Source organism: Amblyraja radiata, chromosome 1 (assembly GCF_010909765.2).
Source record: "Amblyraja radiata isolate CabotCenter1 chromosome 1, sAmbRad1.1.pri, whole genome shotgun sequence".
Taxonomy (NCBI): Eukaryota; Metazoa; Chordata; class Chondrichthyes; order Rajiformes; family Rajidae; genus Amblyraja; species Amblyraja radiata.
Window position 1 is genome coordinate 98414097 of NC_045956.1, and position 13322 is coordinate 98427418.

At 42.3% G+C, this 13322-nt stretch overlaps 1 protein-coding gene across 1 annotated transcript in view; it reads left to right on the plus strand.

Annotated features, from left to right (window-relative positions):
• The window catches only part of dthd1 (death domain containing 1), a 39561-nt gene that overhangs the window by 7972 nt on the left and 18267 nt on the right, over positions 1-13322 (plus strand). Inside the window, exons 2-5 of the mRNA XM_033033327.1 lie at positions 8057-8221; positions 8327-8600; positions 11531-11861; positions 11972-12151. Of these exons, the coding sequence (XP_032889218.1) occupies positions 8057-8221; positions 8327-8600; positions 11531-11861; positions 11972-12151 (950 nt within the window). The remainder of the gene's footprint in view (positions 1-8056; positions 8222-8326; positions 8601-11530; positions 11862-11971; positions 12152-13322) is intronic.

Sequence of the window (13322 nt, forward strand, 5' to 3'; positions counted from 1 at the left end):
AGAGATAGAATGTCGTCGGAAACAGTAAGACTGGTGGGAAAACTGGGAAGGGGGAGGGGATGGAGAGAGAGGGAAAGTTTTAATTTAGTTTAGAGATGTAGCGCAGAAACAGGCCTTTGGCCCTCTGAAGATGGGTCTCGACCCAAAACGTCACCCATTCCTTCTCTCCAGAGATGCTGCATGTCCCGCTGAGTTACTCCAGCATTTTGTGTCTACCTTCGTTTTAAACCAACATCTGCATTTCTTTCTCACACACAGTGTGGTAACCTTGTTGTTCTGATCAAAAAGACACCAAATTTATCTTGAACAAGTAGTGAAAATTGTCTGGACTAAACCTTAAGTACTGGGAGCAGCGCTCGTCCCTATCTCTACAGAAAATATTTATTGGGATGATACGTCAGCTGAACGAACATAGAAATTGTAGTATCAGGATTGTTTTTCTCAAGTGAATAGAAGAAATGACTTTTTAATGGTGTTTAAGATCATGAACAGTGTTCGCTGGGATAGACGCAGGACAATGTAGACATCTATTGCCCATGGCTGGAGCTAAATCCTTGTAAGGATATAAGGTGCTAATTGTACTCTCACTCACACATATTAGGTGACATTAACATTAACTTCTCCCCCAGTATAACATCAACTTCTACCCACAGCGTGAAGCAGAACTAAAAGCCATAAATAAATAGCAATTTAATAAAACTTCTAGACAATTTAGAAGAATTCAGTGTAAGCCACTTGACCCCCACCATCCTAGAAAAAAATAGGTGCTCGAGCAGGCCATTCAGCCCTTCGGGCCAGCAATATGATCATGGCAATATAATAATAATAATAATAAATTTTATATCGGGCGCCTTTCAAATCTCAAGGACACCTTACAAAGATTAACAGAAGAGAAAAAAACATATAGTTGGAGAAAAATAAATAATAAGGACATCATCAATATACAAATTAAAGATAGAAATCGCTCCAAAGACACAAAATCAAAAAACACAATGTGAAGAGAGAGCAGCGGCAGCTAAAGCGCGCCAGCGTCCACTCCCCCTTCCGACAGCCATCTTGGACACAGACTAACATAGTAACTACATACAAAAAAATCATCCCATCACAGTGGTTACCACTGTGGGGGAAGGCACAGAGTCCAGTCCCCAACCCCAGTTCTCCCAAAAGTCAGGCCTATTGAGGCCACCGCTATTGCCTCTACGGAGGCCCGATGTTCCTGGCCGTTCTGGCCGGGTGGAGTTGCCCCGGCGTCGGGAGAGTCCTCACAGTGGCTGGGCCACCTGGAACGGCCGCTCCTAGCAGGGGATTGTTGGCTTCCGAAGCCGACAGGGACGCACCGGGTTGGAGCTCCCAGGCTCCCGATGTTAATGTCGGCGCCGCCCGCTCCGCTCCGCAGACCCGCAGCCCGGAGGTGTTGAACACGGCGGTCACAGCTCACCGGAGCTCCAGCGCGTCGATCCAGGCAAGGCATCGCCCGCTCCGCTCCATGATAGCGCTCCAGCGCTGTGCCGCCAACGAAGCCGAGGTGCTGGGCGGTCCCCGCCAGGAAACGGCGCTCCAAGCCCGCTGGTAGGCCACGAGGACGGGTCGACGGGCAGCCCGGAGAAAAAGCTGCCTCACCGACCAGGTAGGGACCTAAAAGTAAGATTACCTCCTTCCCTCCACATTAAGAAGTCCATTTCTCCTACAAACGAAAAACAAGACTTACTAAAAAACTGGGGAAAAAATGGATTAAATGGACGGCTGCTGGTTAGCAGCCGTTCCCCAAGATGGCTCCTCCTCCCGATTGATCATCACCCGTTCCTACCTTTTCCCCATATCCTTTGATTCCTTTAGTTCCCAGAGCTAAATCTAACTCTCTCTTGAAAACATCAAATTAATTGGCCTCCAATGCCTTCTGTGGCAGAGAATTCTTAAACTGTGACCCCTCGTTCTGGACTCCCTAAACATGGGGAACATTTTTTCTGCTTCTAGCCTGTCCAATCCTTTAAGAATGTAATATGTTTCTATACAATCCCGTCTCCTCCTAAATTCTAGTGAATACAAGTCCAGTCGACCCATTCTTTCATCATAAGTCAGTCCCGCCCTCCCAGGAATTATCCTGGTGAACCTATGCTGCACTCCCTCAGTAGCAAGAATGTCCTTACTCAAATTAGGAAACCAAAATTGCACACAATACTCCAGGTGTGGTCGCACCAGGGCCCTGGACAACTGCAGTAGGACCGCCTTGCTGCCAAATTCAAATCCTCTTGTAATGAAGGCCAACATGCCATTAACTTCCTTCACTGCCTGCTGAATCTGCATACTTACTTTCAGTGACTGATGTACAAGGACACCCAGGTCTCATTGCACCTCTCCTTTTCCTAATCTGACACCATTCAATAATAATCTGCCTTCCTCTTCTTGCCACCAAAGTGGATAACCTCACATTTATCCACATTATACTGCATCTGCCATGCATCTGCCCACTCACCCAACCTTTCCAAGTCACCCTGCAGCCTCATAGCATCCTCCTCGCAGCTCACACTGCCACCCAACTTTGTGCCATCTGCTAACTTGGAGATGTTGCATTCAATTCCCTCATCTAAATCGTTAATATATATTGTAAATAACTGGGGTCCCAAGCACTGAACCTTGCGGCACTCCACTAGTCACTGTCTGCCATTCTGAAAAGGAGCCATCAATTCCTACTCTTTGCTTCCTGTCTGCCAACCAGTTCTCTATCCATGTCAATACCCTACCCCCTGTCCGGTCCTGGCCAATCATTCAATGTAATCATGGCTGATATTGTAAATAACTGGGGTCCCAAGCACTGAACCTTGCGGCACTCCACTAGTCACTGCCTGCCATTCTGAAAAGGACCCATCAATTCCTACTCTTTGCTTCCTGTCTGCCAACCAGTTCTCTATCCATGTCAATACCCTACCCCCTGTCCAGTCCTGGCCAATCATTCAATGTAATCATGGCTGATCTGCCTGCTCTGGACCTGATTCAGTTACTCATAGCCCTCTATTCCCTAATCTCTCATGTCCATCTCCTCTTTAAATACGAAGATAGACACACAATGCTGGAGTAACTCAGCGGGACAGGCAGCATCTCTGGAGAGAAGGATTGGGTGACGTTTCGGGTCGAGACCCTTCTTCAGACTGATGTCGGGGTAGTGGGCGGGACAGAGATGGAATGTAGTCGGAGACAGTAAGACTAGTGGGATAACTGGGAAGGGGGAGGGGATGGAGAGAGAGGGAAAGTTTTAGTTTAGTTTAGAGATGCAGCGCAGAAACAGGCCTTTGACCCACCAAGTTCATGCCGTCAAGCAATCCCCGTACACTAGCACCAACCTATACACTAGGGATAATTTACAAATTTTACTGAAGCCAAATCAACCTACAAACCTGTACATCTTTGGAGTGTAGGTGGAAACCGGAGCACCCAGGGAAAATCCACACAGTCACAGAGAGAATGTACAAACTCCGTGCAGTCAGCACTCATAGCTAGGATCGAACCCTAGACTCTGGTGTTGTAAGGCAGCAACTCTACTGCTGCGCCACTCTGCCTGTCACTACATCTCTTGGGTCTAACATCCGCAATCCTCTGGTGCAAAAAAATCTAAATATTCACCACTATTTGCAACAACTTCCTACAAGCCTCGGCTTTAAATGACCACCCCTTTATCCTGTTTCTGCACCAATCTTGTCAAAGCAAAGTAAAACAAGCTGTTAAAACAAACACTGACACAACACACTGCTAGTCATTGGGCAGGAAAGATGTGCCCTGCCGTTACTTCTATGCTTGGTTCTGATGCAGGTTGGGCTTTGGTTGGGAGATGGGTGGTGGCCAATTAATCATGGTTGGTAGTAATCCTAGAGCATTAGTGACCAAGGTTTACTTTTGTAATTCACAATAGCATCACTGGGGCATAAATAACTGAATGCTAACATATCTTGACGGCCCTTTTCTGAATGTGCACATCTCCCTTTTTATAGTCATAGAGTCAGAGAGATGGAAACAAACCCTTTGACCCAACCTATCCATGCTGATCGAGTTGCCTGGCTCAGTTAGTCCAACGACTGCATTGGGTCTATATCCCTCAACACATTTTCTATCAAGGTACTTGTCCAGATGTCTTATGTGTTAAATATCTGTACCTGGCTCAACTATTTATCTGGCAGCTTATTCCATATACCCAACATCCTCCGTGTCGCAAAAGTTGCTCCTTATGTCCTCTTTATTTTAGACCCATACCCAGGGAAAAAGATTGTGGCTGTTCACCTTATCTATGCCCCTCATGATTTTACAAACTTCTATAAGGTCACACCTCAGCTTTTCTCACTGCAAGGAAAATAAGGCCCAGCCTTATGGGTGGCACGGTGGTGCAGCGGTAGAGTTGCTGCCTTACAGCACCAGAGACCCGGGTTCATTCCAGACAACGGGTGCTGCCTGTACAGAGTTTGAGTCCCTGGGAACTGCTTGGGTTTTTCTCTGGGTGCACAGGTTTCCCCCCACACTCCAAAGACATACAGGTTTGTAGGTTAATTGGCTTGGTAAAATTGTAAATTGTCCCTAGTGTGTGTAGAATAGTGTTAGTGTGCGGGGATTGCTGATCAGCACATAGACTTGGTGGGCCAAAGGGCCTATATTCACGCTGTATCTCTTAACTAAAACTAAACTAAACTAAACTAACTAGCCTCTCTTTCTAACAGGAGCACTCAGCAAAAATCCACGCAGTCACAGGGAGAATATGCAAACTACATGCACAAACCCTCCAGAGTTGGTAGAATTATTGTAGATCTTGTCTACATGTCTGCACGTCCCTGCAACCATTAGTCTCTCTGTTTCTACAAGACTCTCTAGGGCCTTACCAAGTCCTGCCTTGATTTCATTTACCATAATGCAACACCTTGCATTTATCTGAATTAAACTCCATTTGCCATATCACACCCATTGGCCCAGTTGATCAAGTTCCTGTTGTAATCTTAGATTGCCTTCTTGTTAGTGTCATCCACAGACTTACACACCCACATTCACAAACAACTTGTTAATATAAATAACAAACTATGGTGGATCCAGAACCGATCCCTTGGCACTTTATAGCATTAATTTCAGTGGTATACGACCATATGTATCAAAACCCAAGGTCTAAGGTGTTCTTTGCTAACTTTTAAGTTAAAGGGGTAGTATAATGGTGCAGCGATAAAATTGCTGCCTTAAAGTGCCAGAGACTTGGGTTTGATCCTGACTATCTAAATTTCTAAATAGAGTTTGTACATTCTCCCTGTGACTGCGTGAACTTTTGCCGAGTGCTCCTGTTTCCTCCCACAATCCAAAGATGCACAGGTTTGTCGGGTAATTGGCTTTGGTAAATGTGTAAATTATCCCTAGTGTGTAGGATAGTGCTGGTGTACGGGGTAATCATTGGTTGGTGCCGACATGGTTAGTCGAAGGACCTGTTTCCACTCTGAAGTCTAAAGTAAAATCTGAAGTCTTGAACAGGTATGATTGTAATTGCTCAGTAAATTCCTTTAAGCCATTCCATCTCGCAGCCAATGTGTTGCTGTTCCAATGTTTTCTCTCCACCACAACCTCCTGCTATGTTGTCTGAATCTCAGGGTTTACTTTCTCTCCTGTTCACCATCCTCATCCAGAAAAGGATACTGCACGTTGGGAAGGTGACTCTAACAGCTCAGTCTTCTTGAACAGGCAACCACAGTACAGAACTCTGAGACTGACAGTAAATGCTTGAGGAAGAATCGAGTGGTATTTCTGATGCCTGGCTTGGTCATTCAGCCCAACGGATCTATGCAGGGGCTTTACCTATGTTTTCTCCCGACATGCTGAATGTTGTCCTGTAATGATTTCCTTCTAGTCAGAATAACGACGTTTCTTTTGAACATTCATGGCTAATATTGGTGCAAGATTCAGTAGCTTTTTTAAATATTTGAAACATTGCAAGCAAATTCTTGTCATGCACCTCATGCGGCCCTTCATGTGCAGCACCCACACCTACGGACGTCATTTCTGCAAGTCTGTGTCTTTGGCAGGAAATGGGGGGATGTGCAGAAGTAGTTTCACTACATAATATCTTGGAAGCAAACCACAAACAATTGAGTGATTTTTGAGGCCTGAATATTTTGCCGTAATTCAGTTACACGCCCATGCTTACTTTATGTTTTTAAAAGTCTTCTGCTGAAGTTTCCAGGAAATCCCCTTTTAAATTTACGCTCCCTCAGCTTCTGATTGTTTAAAGAAGGCAGGTGTTTGCCTCAGTCATAAGTATTCAGTGTAACCGTGGCAACTTGCTCACTGTACCTGTAAATAGACTGATAACATCCACCTCAAGTAACAAAGTTCACCTTCTCAAAGGTGACTCACATATGGTCTTATATAATCCACTGCCAAAGTGTAAATGAATTAGGATCAAACAAATATCATTTTACTCAAGTTTCTCTATGACTTCACAGGAAGTAATAAAGAATAATCTGTATCTTGGGTGCTATCAGATTGTATCAAATCAACACTGACCATCATTTATGTATCAATATTTTACTCAAATATACTTTATAGCCAAAAAAATATTTTTTCCAGTGTATTCTTTGTCAAAATGTCAGAAACATGATGTCCAAATAAGCCCAACATGACCCTCTAGCAGAAACAAAATAATTAGTTGCAGTGATGGGTTGGGTGGCTGAAATGTATTGACTAGAATAGTCTAGTTTAGTTTAATTTAGAGTTACAGCCCTCCGGCCTACCAAGTCCGCGCCAACCAGCGATCCTCGCACACTAGCACTTTCCTACACACACTAGGGACAATTTACAATCTTACCAAAGCCAATTAACATACAAACCTGTACATCTTTGGAGTGTGGTAGGAAACTGGAGCACCCAGAGAAAACCCACACAGGTAAGGGAGAGAACATACAAACTCCGTACAGACAGAACCTGTGGTCAGGATCTCTGGTGCTGCAAGGTAGCAACTCTTCCACTGCGCCACCATACTGTCCCTGAATACAAAGTAAAACCATACAGGACTCCTTCAAAATAGTATGTGAACTCTTTTATTCCAACCTAAAAAAGCAATCAAAGACACTACCACATTCCAAAGATGTGCGGGTTTGCAGGTTAAGTGTCTTCTGTAAATTGCCTCTCGTCCATAGGATGCAAAACTGGGATAACATAGAACTGGTGCTCATTTGTCGATGGGCTGAAGGGCCTGATTCCACATTGTATCTCTAAAATAAAATAAACATGTGGATCTGATCACCTAACAGATGATTCAAATGAAAATTGCTGTTGTAATTGATAGAAAATAATGAAGTGAGAGTGCAGATAAGTTGTAGTTGTTGAGAATATCAGGGCAACCTGATTTTTAAGGATCTTAAGTAAAGTGTGACCAGGAGTTTCCGGAGAGCTTATCCTGTTCTGCTACATTCCCAGCAAAGCTCTAGAAGAAGCAGAAGCAGGAGAGCAGGAGCAGCCATATTCATGGAATATAGAAACAAGGAACTGCACATGCTGGTTTACAAATAAAGGGACAGAGTGCTGGACTAACACAGCGGGTCAGGCAGCATCTCAGGTGATGTTTCGGATTTGGATCCTTCTTCGGACGGATTGCAGTGGGGGGGAGAGAGGTGGGTTGGAAAAAAGTGATAGATGAATCCAGGGGAGAGAGCAGTGGGGGAAGGGGAGGGGTGGAGGGATGGTGGTGGGGTTATAGGCAGATGGTTGGACAAAGGCCAGAGATGGTTGTACAAAGGCAGGTAGGATGAGTGTAGATGGGGCAAGTTGGTCTGAAGGGCCTGTTTCCTTGCTGTAAGACACTATGACTTTATGACTACAGCAAATAAACATAATTTGTCTGATCTTTGCTTTGCAATTATTTATTTTTTTACAGTAAATGCTGCTCATTTGAGTTACCTGGGAAAGACTAGTCACTTTCTAAACCATATTATTGGAATTTTCAAAAGTGTAGAAAACAGTCTGCACAACATTCACAATCAAGCAGAAGAGGACGTACTGACGGCTGGTGCCTCAGATCCAAGTTTGGGATTGTCCACCTCAGAACACGATAGAGAAAATGAAAACTCAGGAGACGAAAACAAGGAGAAAATAAAAGGAAGCTTTCAGAACTCACTCTATAATTCCCCCAAAATTCAGTTAAACACTGAAAATGAGCAGCAAAACCTGGCGATGGTTAGAGGCAACAATCAACACAACTCCACCTGCAGTGAGTATAAACTACTCGAAGGTGAAGGGACAGGGAAAGAGGCCGTTGCAGTAACTAAAGGAGAATGTTTACGGGCATCTGATGCTTGTTCTTCTGGGCAAACAGGAGCAAAGAAGCAACCCGCGGTTCAGGCACTGGATGAAATAAAGGAACAACACAGTATCATAAAGGAAATGCATTGTGGCACTGAAGTCAAGGATGCTGACAGAACCTTTAGTTCTGGATCAGGTAGTAATCAAGATGGAAGCAAGGAAATCTGCCTCCATACCGCTTCGGAAAGTGGTGGAGCTGACGAAAGGAAAATGAACAAGTTGCATGGTAAAAGTGAGGTAACTGAACCTGTGAAAAATGAAGTCCCTAGAGGCTGGTCCCAAAGAGAGTAAGCACCATTCAGCACAGTTCAATTTAATTTCTTTGACACTGTTAATTAAAATAAATGTGGGTGTTAACGTTGTTCACATATCCTTTGATTTGCCTATTTTCCAGTAAATATCAGCATAGGATACAGTTTTAGGTGAAAAGGTTTAGAGAGATATAAGCCAAACCCAGGCAGATGGGATTTGCCCGGATGGGACACTTTGGTCGGTACAGGCAAGTTGGGCCGAAGGACCTGTTTCTGCACAGTAAGACTCTATGACTCTATTTAGATGAAATATCACACAGTCAAAATTTGAGCTAAATGTGCTTTTCAGAATATTCATTACATTTTAATAATATATTTCTAAACGCCCAAATCCTCAAAATCATTGTGACTCATAGTCCAGATTCCACATTAAAGACACCATCCTACAGCTGCAGAGCAAACCTTGATTCTCCCAAACCTCATTAACTGTATTAGAGTTCCATCCACACAAAATCATAAAGGGCATAAATTCAGACATTGTTTTGAGTGGCATCTCTGCTCTGCTTAAATATGTCTGTTACAAATGGCCCAGAAATCCCGATGTTCAAAAAAGGTGACCAATTTCTGATCTTCAATAATGGGAGTTCCTACCCATCAGGATTGCCAAAGAAACTTGACTTTAACACGCCTCTGTTGCAATCAAAAGATCTAAGGTCATACGGTCATAAGGAATAGGACTAGAATTAGGCCATTTGGCCCATCAAGTCTACTCTGCCATTCAATCATGGCTGATCTATCTCTCCCTCCTAACCCCATTCTCCTGCCTTCTCCCCATAATCTCTGACACCCATACTAATCTGTCGTATCATAACGTTATACCAATGATTGGAGCACTCTGTTGTCAAAGGTAGAAGACCAATAAAGACACGTTGTGTTGGAAAGAACTGCTGATCTTGGTTCAAATGGAAGGTAGACACAAATTGCTGGAGTAACTCAGCAGGACAGGCAGCATTTCTGGAGAGAAAGAAATGGGTGACGTTTAGGGTCGAGACCCTTCTTCACAGCTGAGCTCAAACTCTTGGTTGTTTGTGCTCAGGGAGTGATTGACGATGTCTTTCAGATATACTGTTAAGGCAAAGACCCATCTGACCTTTCAAATTAAATGGTCCCATGACACTATTTGTAGCAATACATAGATCGGTATTGTATTTATCTCTCAACTAAATTCAAAATACAATACATGGTCAATATCAGATTAGAAAGGAACTGCAGATGTGAGTTTATACAAGGCAATTTCCTGTATGTGAATACTTGGCCAATAAACTTATTCATTCATTCATTCATTCATACCGAAGATAGACACAAAGTGCTGGAGTAACACAGTGAGTCAGACAGCATCTCTGGAGAAAAAGAATAGGTGATGTTTCAGTTTGGGCCCCTTCTTCAGACTGAAAGTCTTCAGGTCGGGACCCTTCTTCAGATCGAAAGTCTGAAGAAGGGCCCTGATCTGAAATATCACCCATCCTTTTTCTCCAGCGATGCTGCCTGACCCGCTGAGTTACTCCAGCACTTTATGTCTATCTTCAGCTAGTCAATATCTAGATAGGGCTCTTAAAGATAGCGGAGTCAAGGGATATGGGGAGAAGGCAGGAACGGGGTACTGATTGTGGATGATCAGCCATGATCACTTTGAATGGCGGTGCTGGCACGAGGGGCCGAATGGCCTACTCCTGCACCTATTGTCTATTGTCTAATATCTGATTGCTGTTCTTGGATGCTGTCGTGATCTGTGAAAATGTTCATGTTTTCTGTAATATAATAGTGGCAACAACTCGAAAGGCCGAATGGCCTACTCTTGCCATTTTCTATGTTTCTATCATTTTTTTTTTTTTTTTTTTTTTTTCTCTTTTTTTTTGTTTTGTTTATTTTATTAGAAGTTAATACAGTACAAACCAATACAGTGGAACCTAATTTTAGGTGCCAACGATGTCATACCGTAATCCATTCTATGTACAACCTCTAGTTTTATGTTTTGAAAAGGAAGTAAGCAAGACAAGAAAAAGAAAACAATGGAAAGGGGAAAAAGAGGAAAAATAGATGGTAGAGAATAGAAAAACGTGAAGTGTGTATATAAAAAAAGAAAAAGTGGAAAGTAGAAATAGGAGAGAAGGCCCCTTAAAAGAGAAATTTTCAAATCTTTATTCGGAGATGTAGATCTATCCACGGCATGAACTGAAATCAGCAATCCTTATGGTACCGCTGCATCACATGATTCCAAAAAGTCGATGAAAGGAGACCAACTCCTTAAGAATTGGTCATATTTATCTATTAGTCGGAGTCTCATTTCTTCAAGGCGTGCTATGTCCATCATATTCCTAATCCACATTTTAACAGTTGGTATGGCTGTATTTTTCCAAAATGTAAGTATCAATTTCTTTCCAATTATTAACCCATAATTAAAAAAAACGTTTTGGTCTTTATTTAAATTGATATCTTCTACTATTATTCCAAATATAATCCATTCCGTTTTAGGTTCTATTCTTGACTTGAAAAGCTTTGTAAATATATCAAATATATCGCTCCAAAATTTATTCAACTTTGTACATCCTACAAATGAATGTGTATATTAGCGTTTTGAAACAAACATTTATCGCATCTGGGAGAGACGTTTGGGTAAAATTTATTCAACCTCGTTTTTGAATCTGTCATTTTCTAATGTGTTTTCTCCAAGATCTTCGGTTTCCTCCCACACTTCAAAGATGCACAGGTTTGTAGGTTAATTGGGTTGGTAGAAATGTAAAATTGTCCTTACTGTAGGATAGTGTTAGTGTGCAGGGATCACTGATTGGTGAGGGTTCGGTGGGCCTGGTTCTGTGCAGTATCTCAAAACTAAACTAAAGTAAAGTAAAATTTCAGATAATTACTAAATATAGTAAAACAAGCTTCCCTTTCTGTTTTTATTTAAGGCTCCTTGCAGAGTTGGATAGTGCAGATGATCCACAAATTGGTTGTTATATCACTGCACCATTTATCACAGCCCAGAAGCTGCTGTGCAAAATAATCAATGGTAGGAGCTCGGTGATTGTAAGTGATGATGAGAACTTGGTGAGCAACGTGATCAGCATTAAGTGCACTGATTCCAGGATAAAGATTCCATTCCCTTTAAAGATTGCGATCCCATTCACTACTCGTTATCGGGGAAATTATCGTGAAATTATGGTAAAGGCGTCAGATACAAAACCACATTCAAGCTATTTGATTCCTCACTCCTTGGAGGGAGTCTACAATGGGCACAAGGTTGGTAAACTGTGCAAATATCAGAAAGATACATTTGTACAGAACACTCACAAAAGTGTTTTACAATTAAATTACTTTTCTCCTATTCACCTTTTTTTTTTGTTTTCCAGATATCCTGTGCAGATGTTAAGATATACGCACTTGGCACCTTTTCAGTTATGTCCTGCTTAAGAAAAGAGACATTTACCATCCCTCGGAAAGGTTTAAACTTAAAGCTAAGCATGGATTCAAGAATTACACTGACCTACCCCCATGGAACATTCAGTACCTCAGTTGTAGTTCAATCAAAGGTAGGAAATAATTGCCTAAAATTCTGTTCTCCCCCTCCAGCTTTTAGAATGGAATTAGCTCATTGCTGATCCTCACTTAGAATTCAACACAATCCTTGCTTATTGTTGGAATTTTAAAATATTTCTCCTAATATTAGTTTATTAGTTTATTCTGAATTAGTCTGAAGAATTATTTATTAGTCTGAAAAAAGGCCTCGACTCGAAGTGTCACCTATTCCTTTTCTCCAGAGGTGCTGCCTGAACCGCTGAGTTACTCCAGTATTTTAGTTTATTCATTTAATTTGGGCAGTTCGATGAATTTGCCCCTTCTCTGCATTTTCTGAAAATCTAGTCAGCCAGCCACAGATTATCAAGGAGTCATTAATTTCTTAATTTAGAAGTAAATAATTTATTTAAAGTAATTGCGGACTAAACTGTGGCCCTTGTAATAAAATAATCCTTAACTACGGCAGGAAGACACAAGAAAGGGTAGAACCTCAATTACTTGACCCAGGATTAAAGATGGGAATGTATGTGTTGATACACATTCTCCTCCAGATATTGCTTACTATTTACCAGGTGTTTTCACCTCCCTGACCAAGGACAGTCCTGACATTGCACCTGAGCACAAAAGTCAGCATCGCAGCCCTGCAACACCAAAGATAAGAAATGGAAAGTGTTTGCTAAATTTTTTTAGCTTCATTTCACTTACAAGAACAGACATTATGAGTGCATTCTCATTTGCACCAGCCTGGTGTGCAAATCAGAGCATGTCTCCTAGATGGGAGCTGAAAATATTCAGCTTGTTAAAATTCAATCCTATTATGATCCAACTGTCCCATTGACTTCTTTTTAATGAACCACAACTTTTTGTCAGCAATTTAGCTTCTCTATTCAGACTTGGTTCAGACCACAGTGGAGAGAGTGGAGAGCATAAAGTTCCTCGGAGTGCAAATTACAGACAGTCTCACCTGGTCCAGGAACAACACTGGGATTGTCAAATGGGCCCATCAGCTAAGTTCTTTAGTAACTTGTCAGTTTCTTTGTTGAACTAAATTAAGGCGCATGTTGCCTTACTTCCTCACTTCCTGAGGAAACCCAAACAGGCCTCACTCCCCACCAACATCCTCAGGACTTTCTACAGGGGCACAGTGGAGTCTCTACTTATGTACTGCATGAACACGTGGTACTC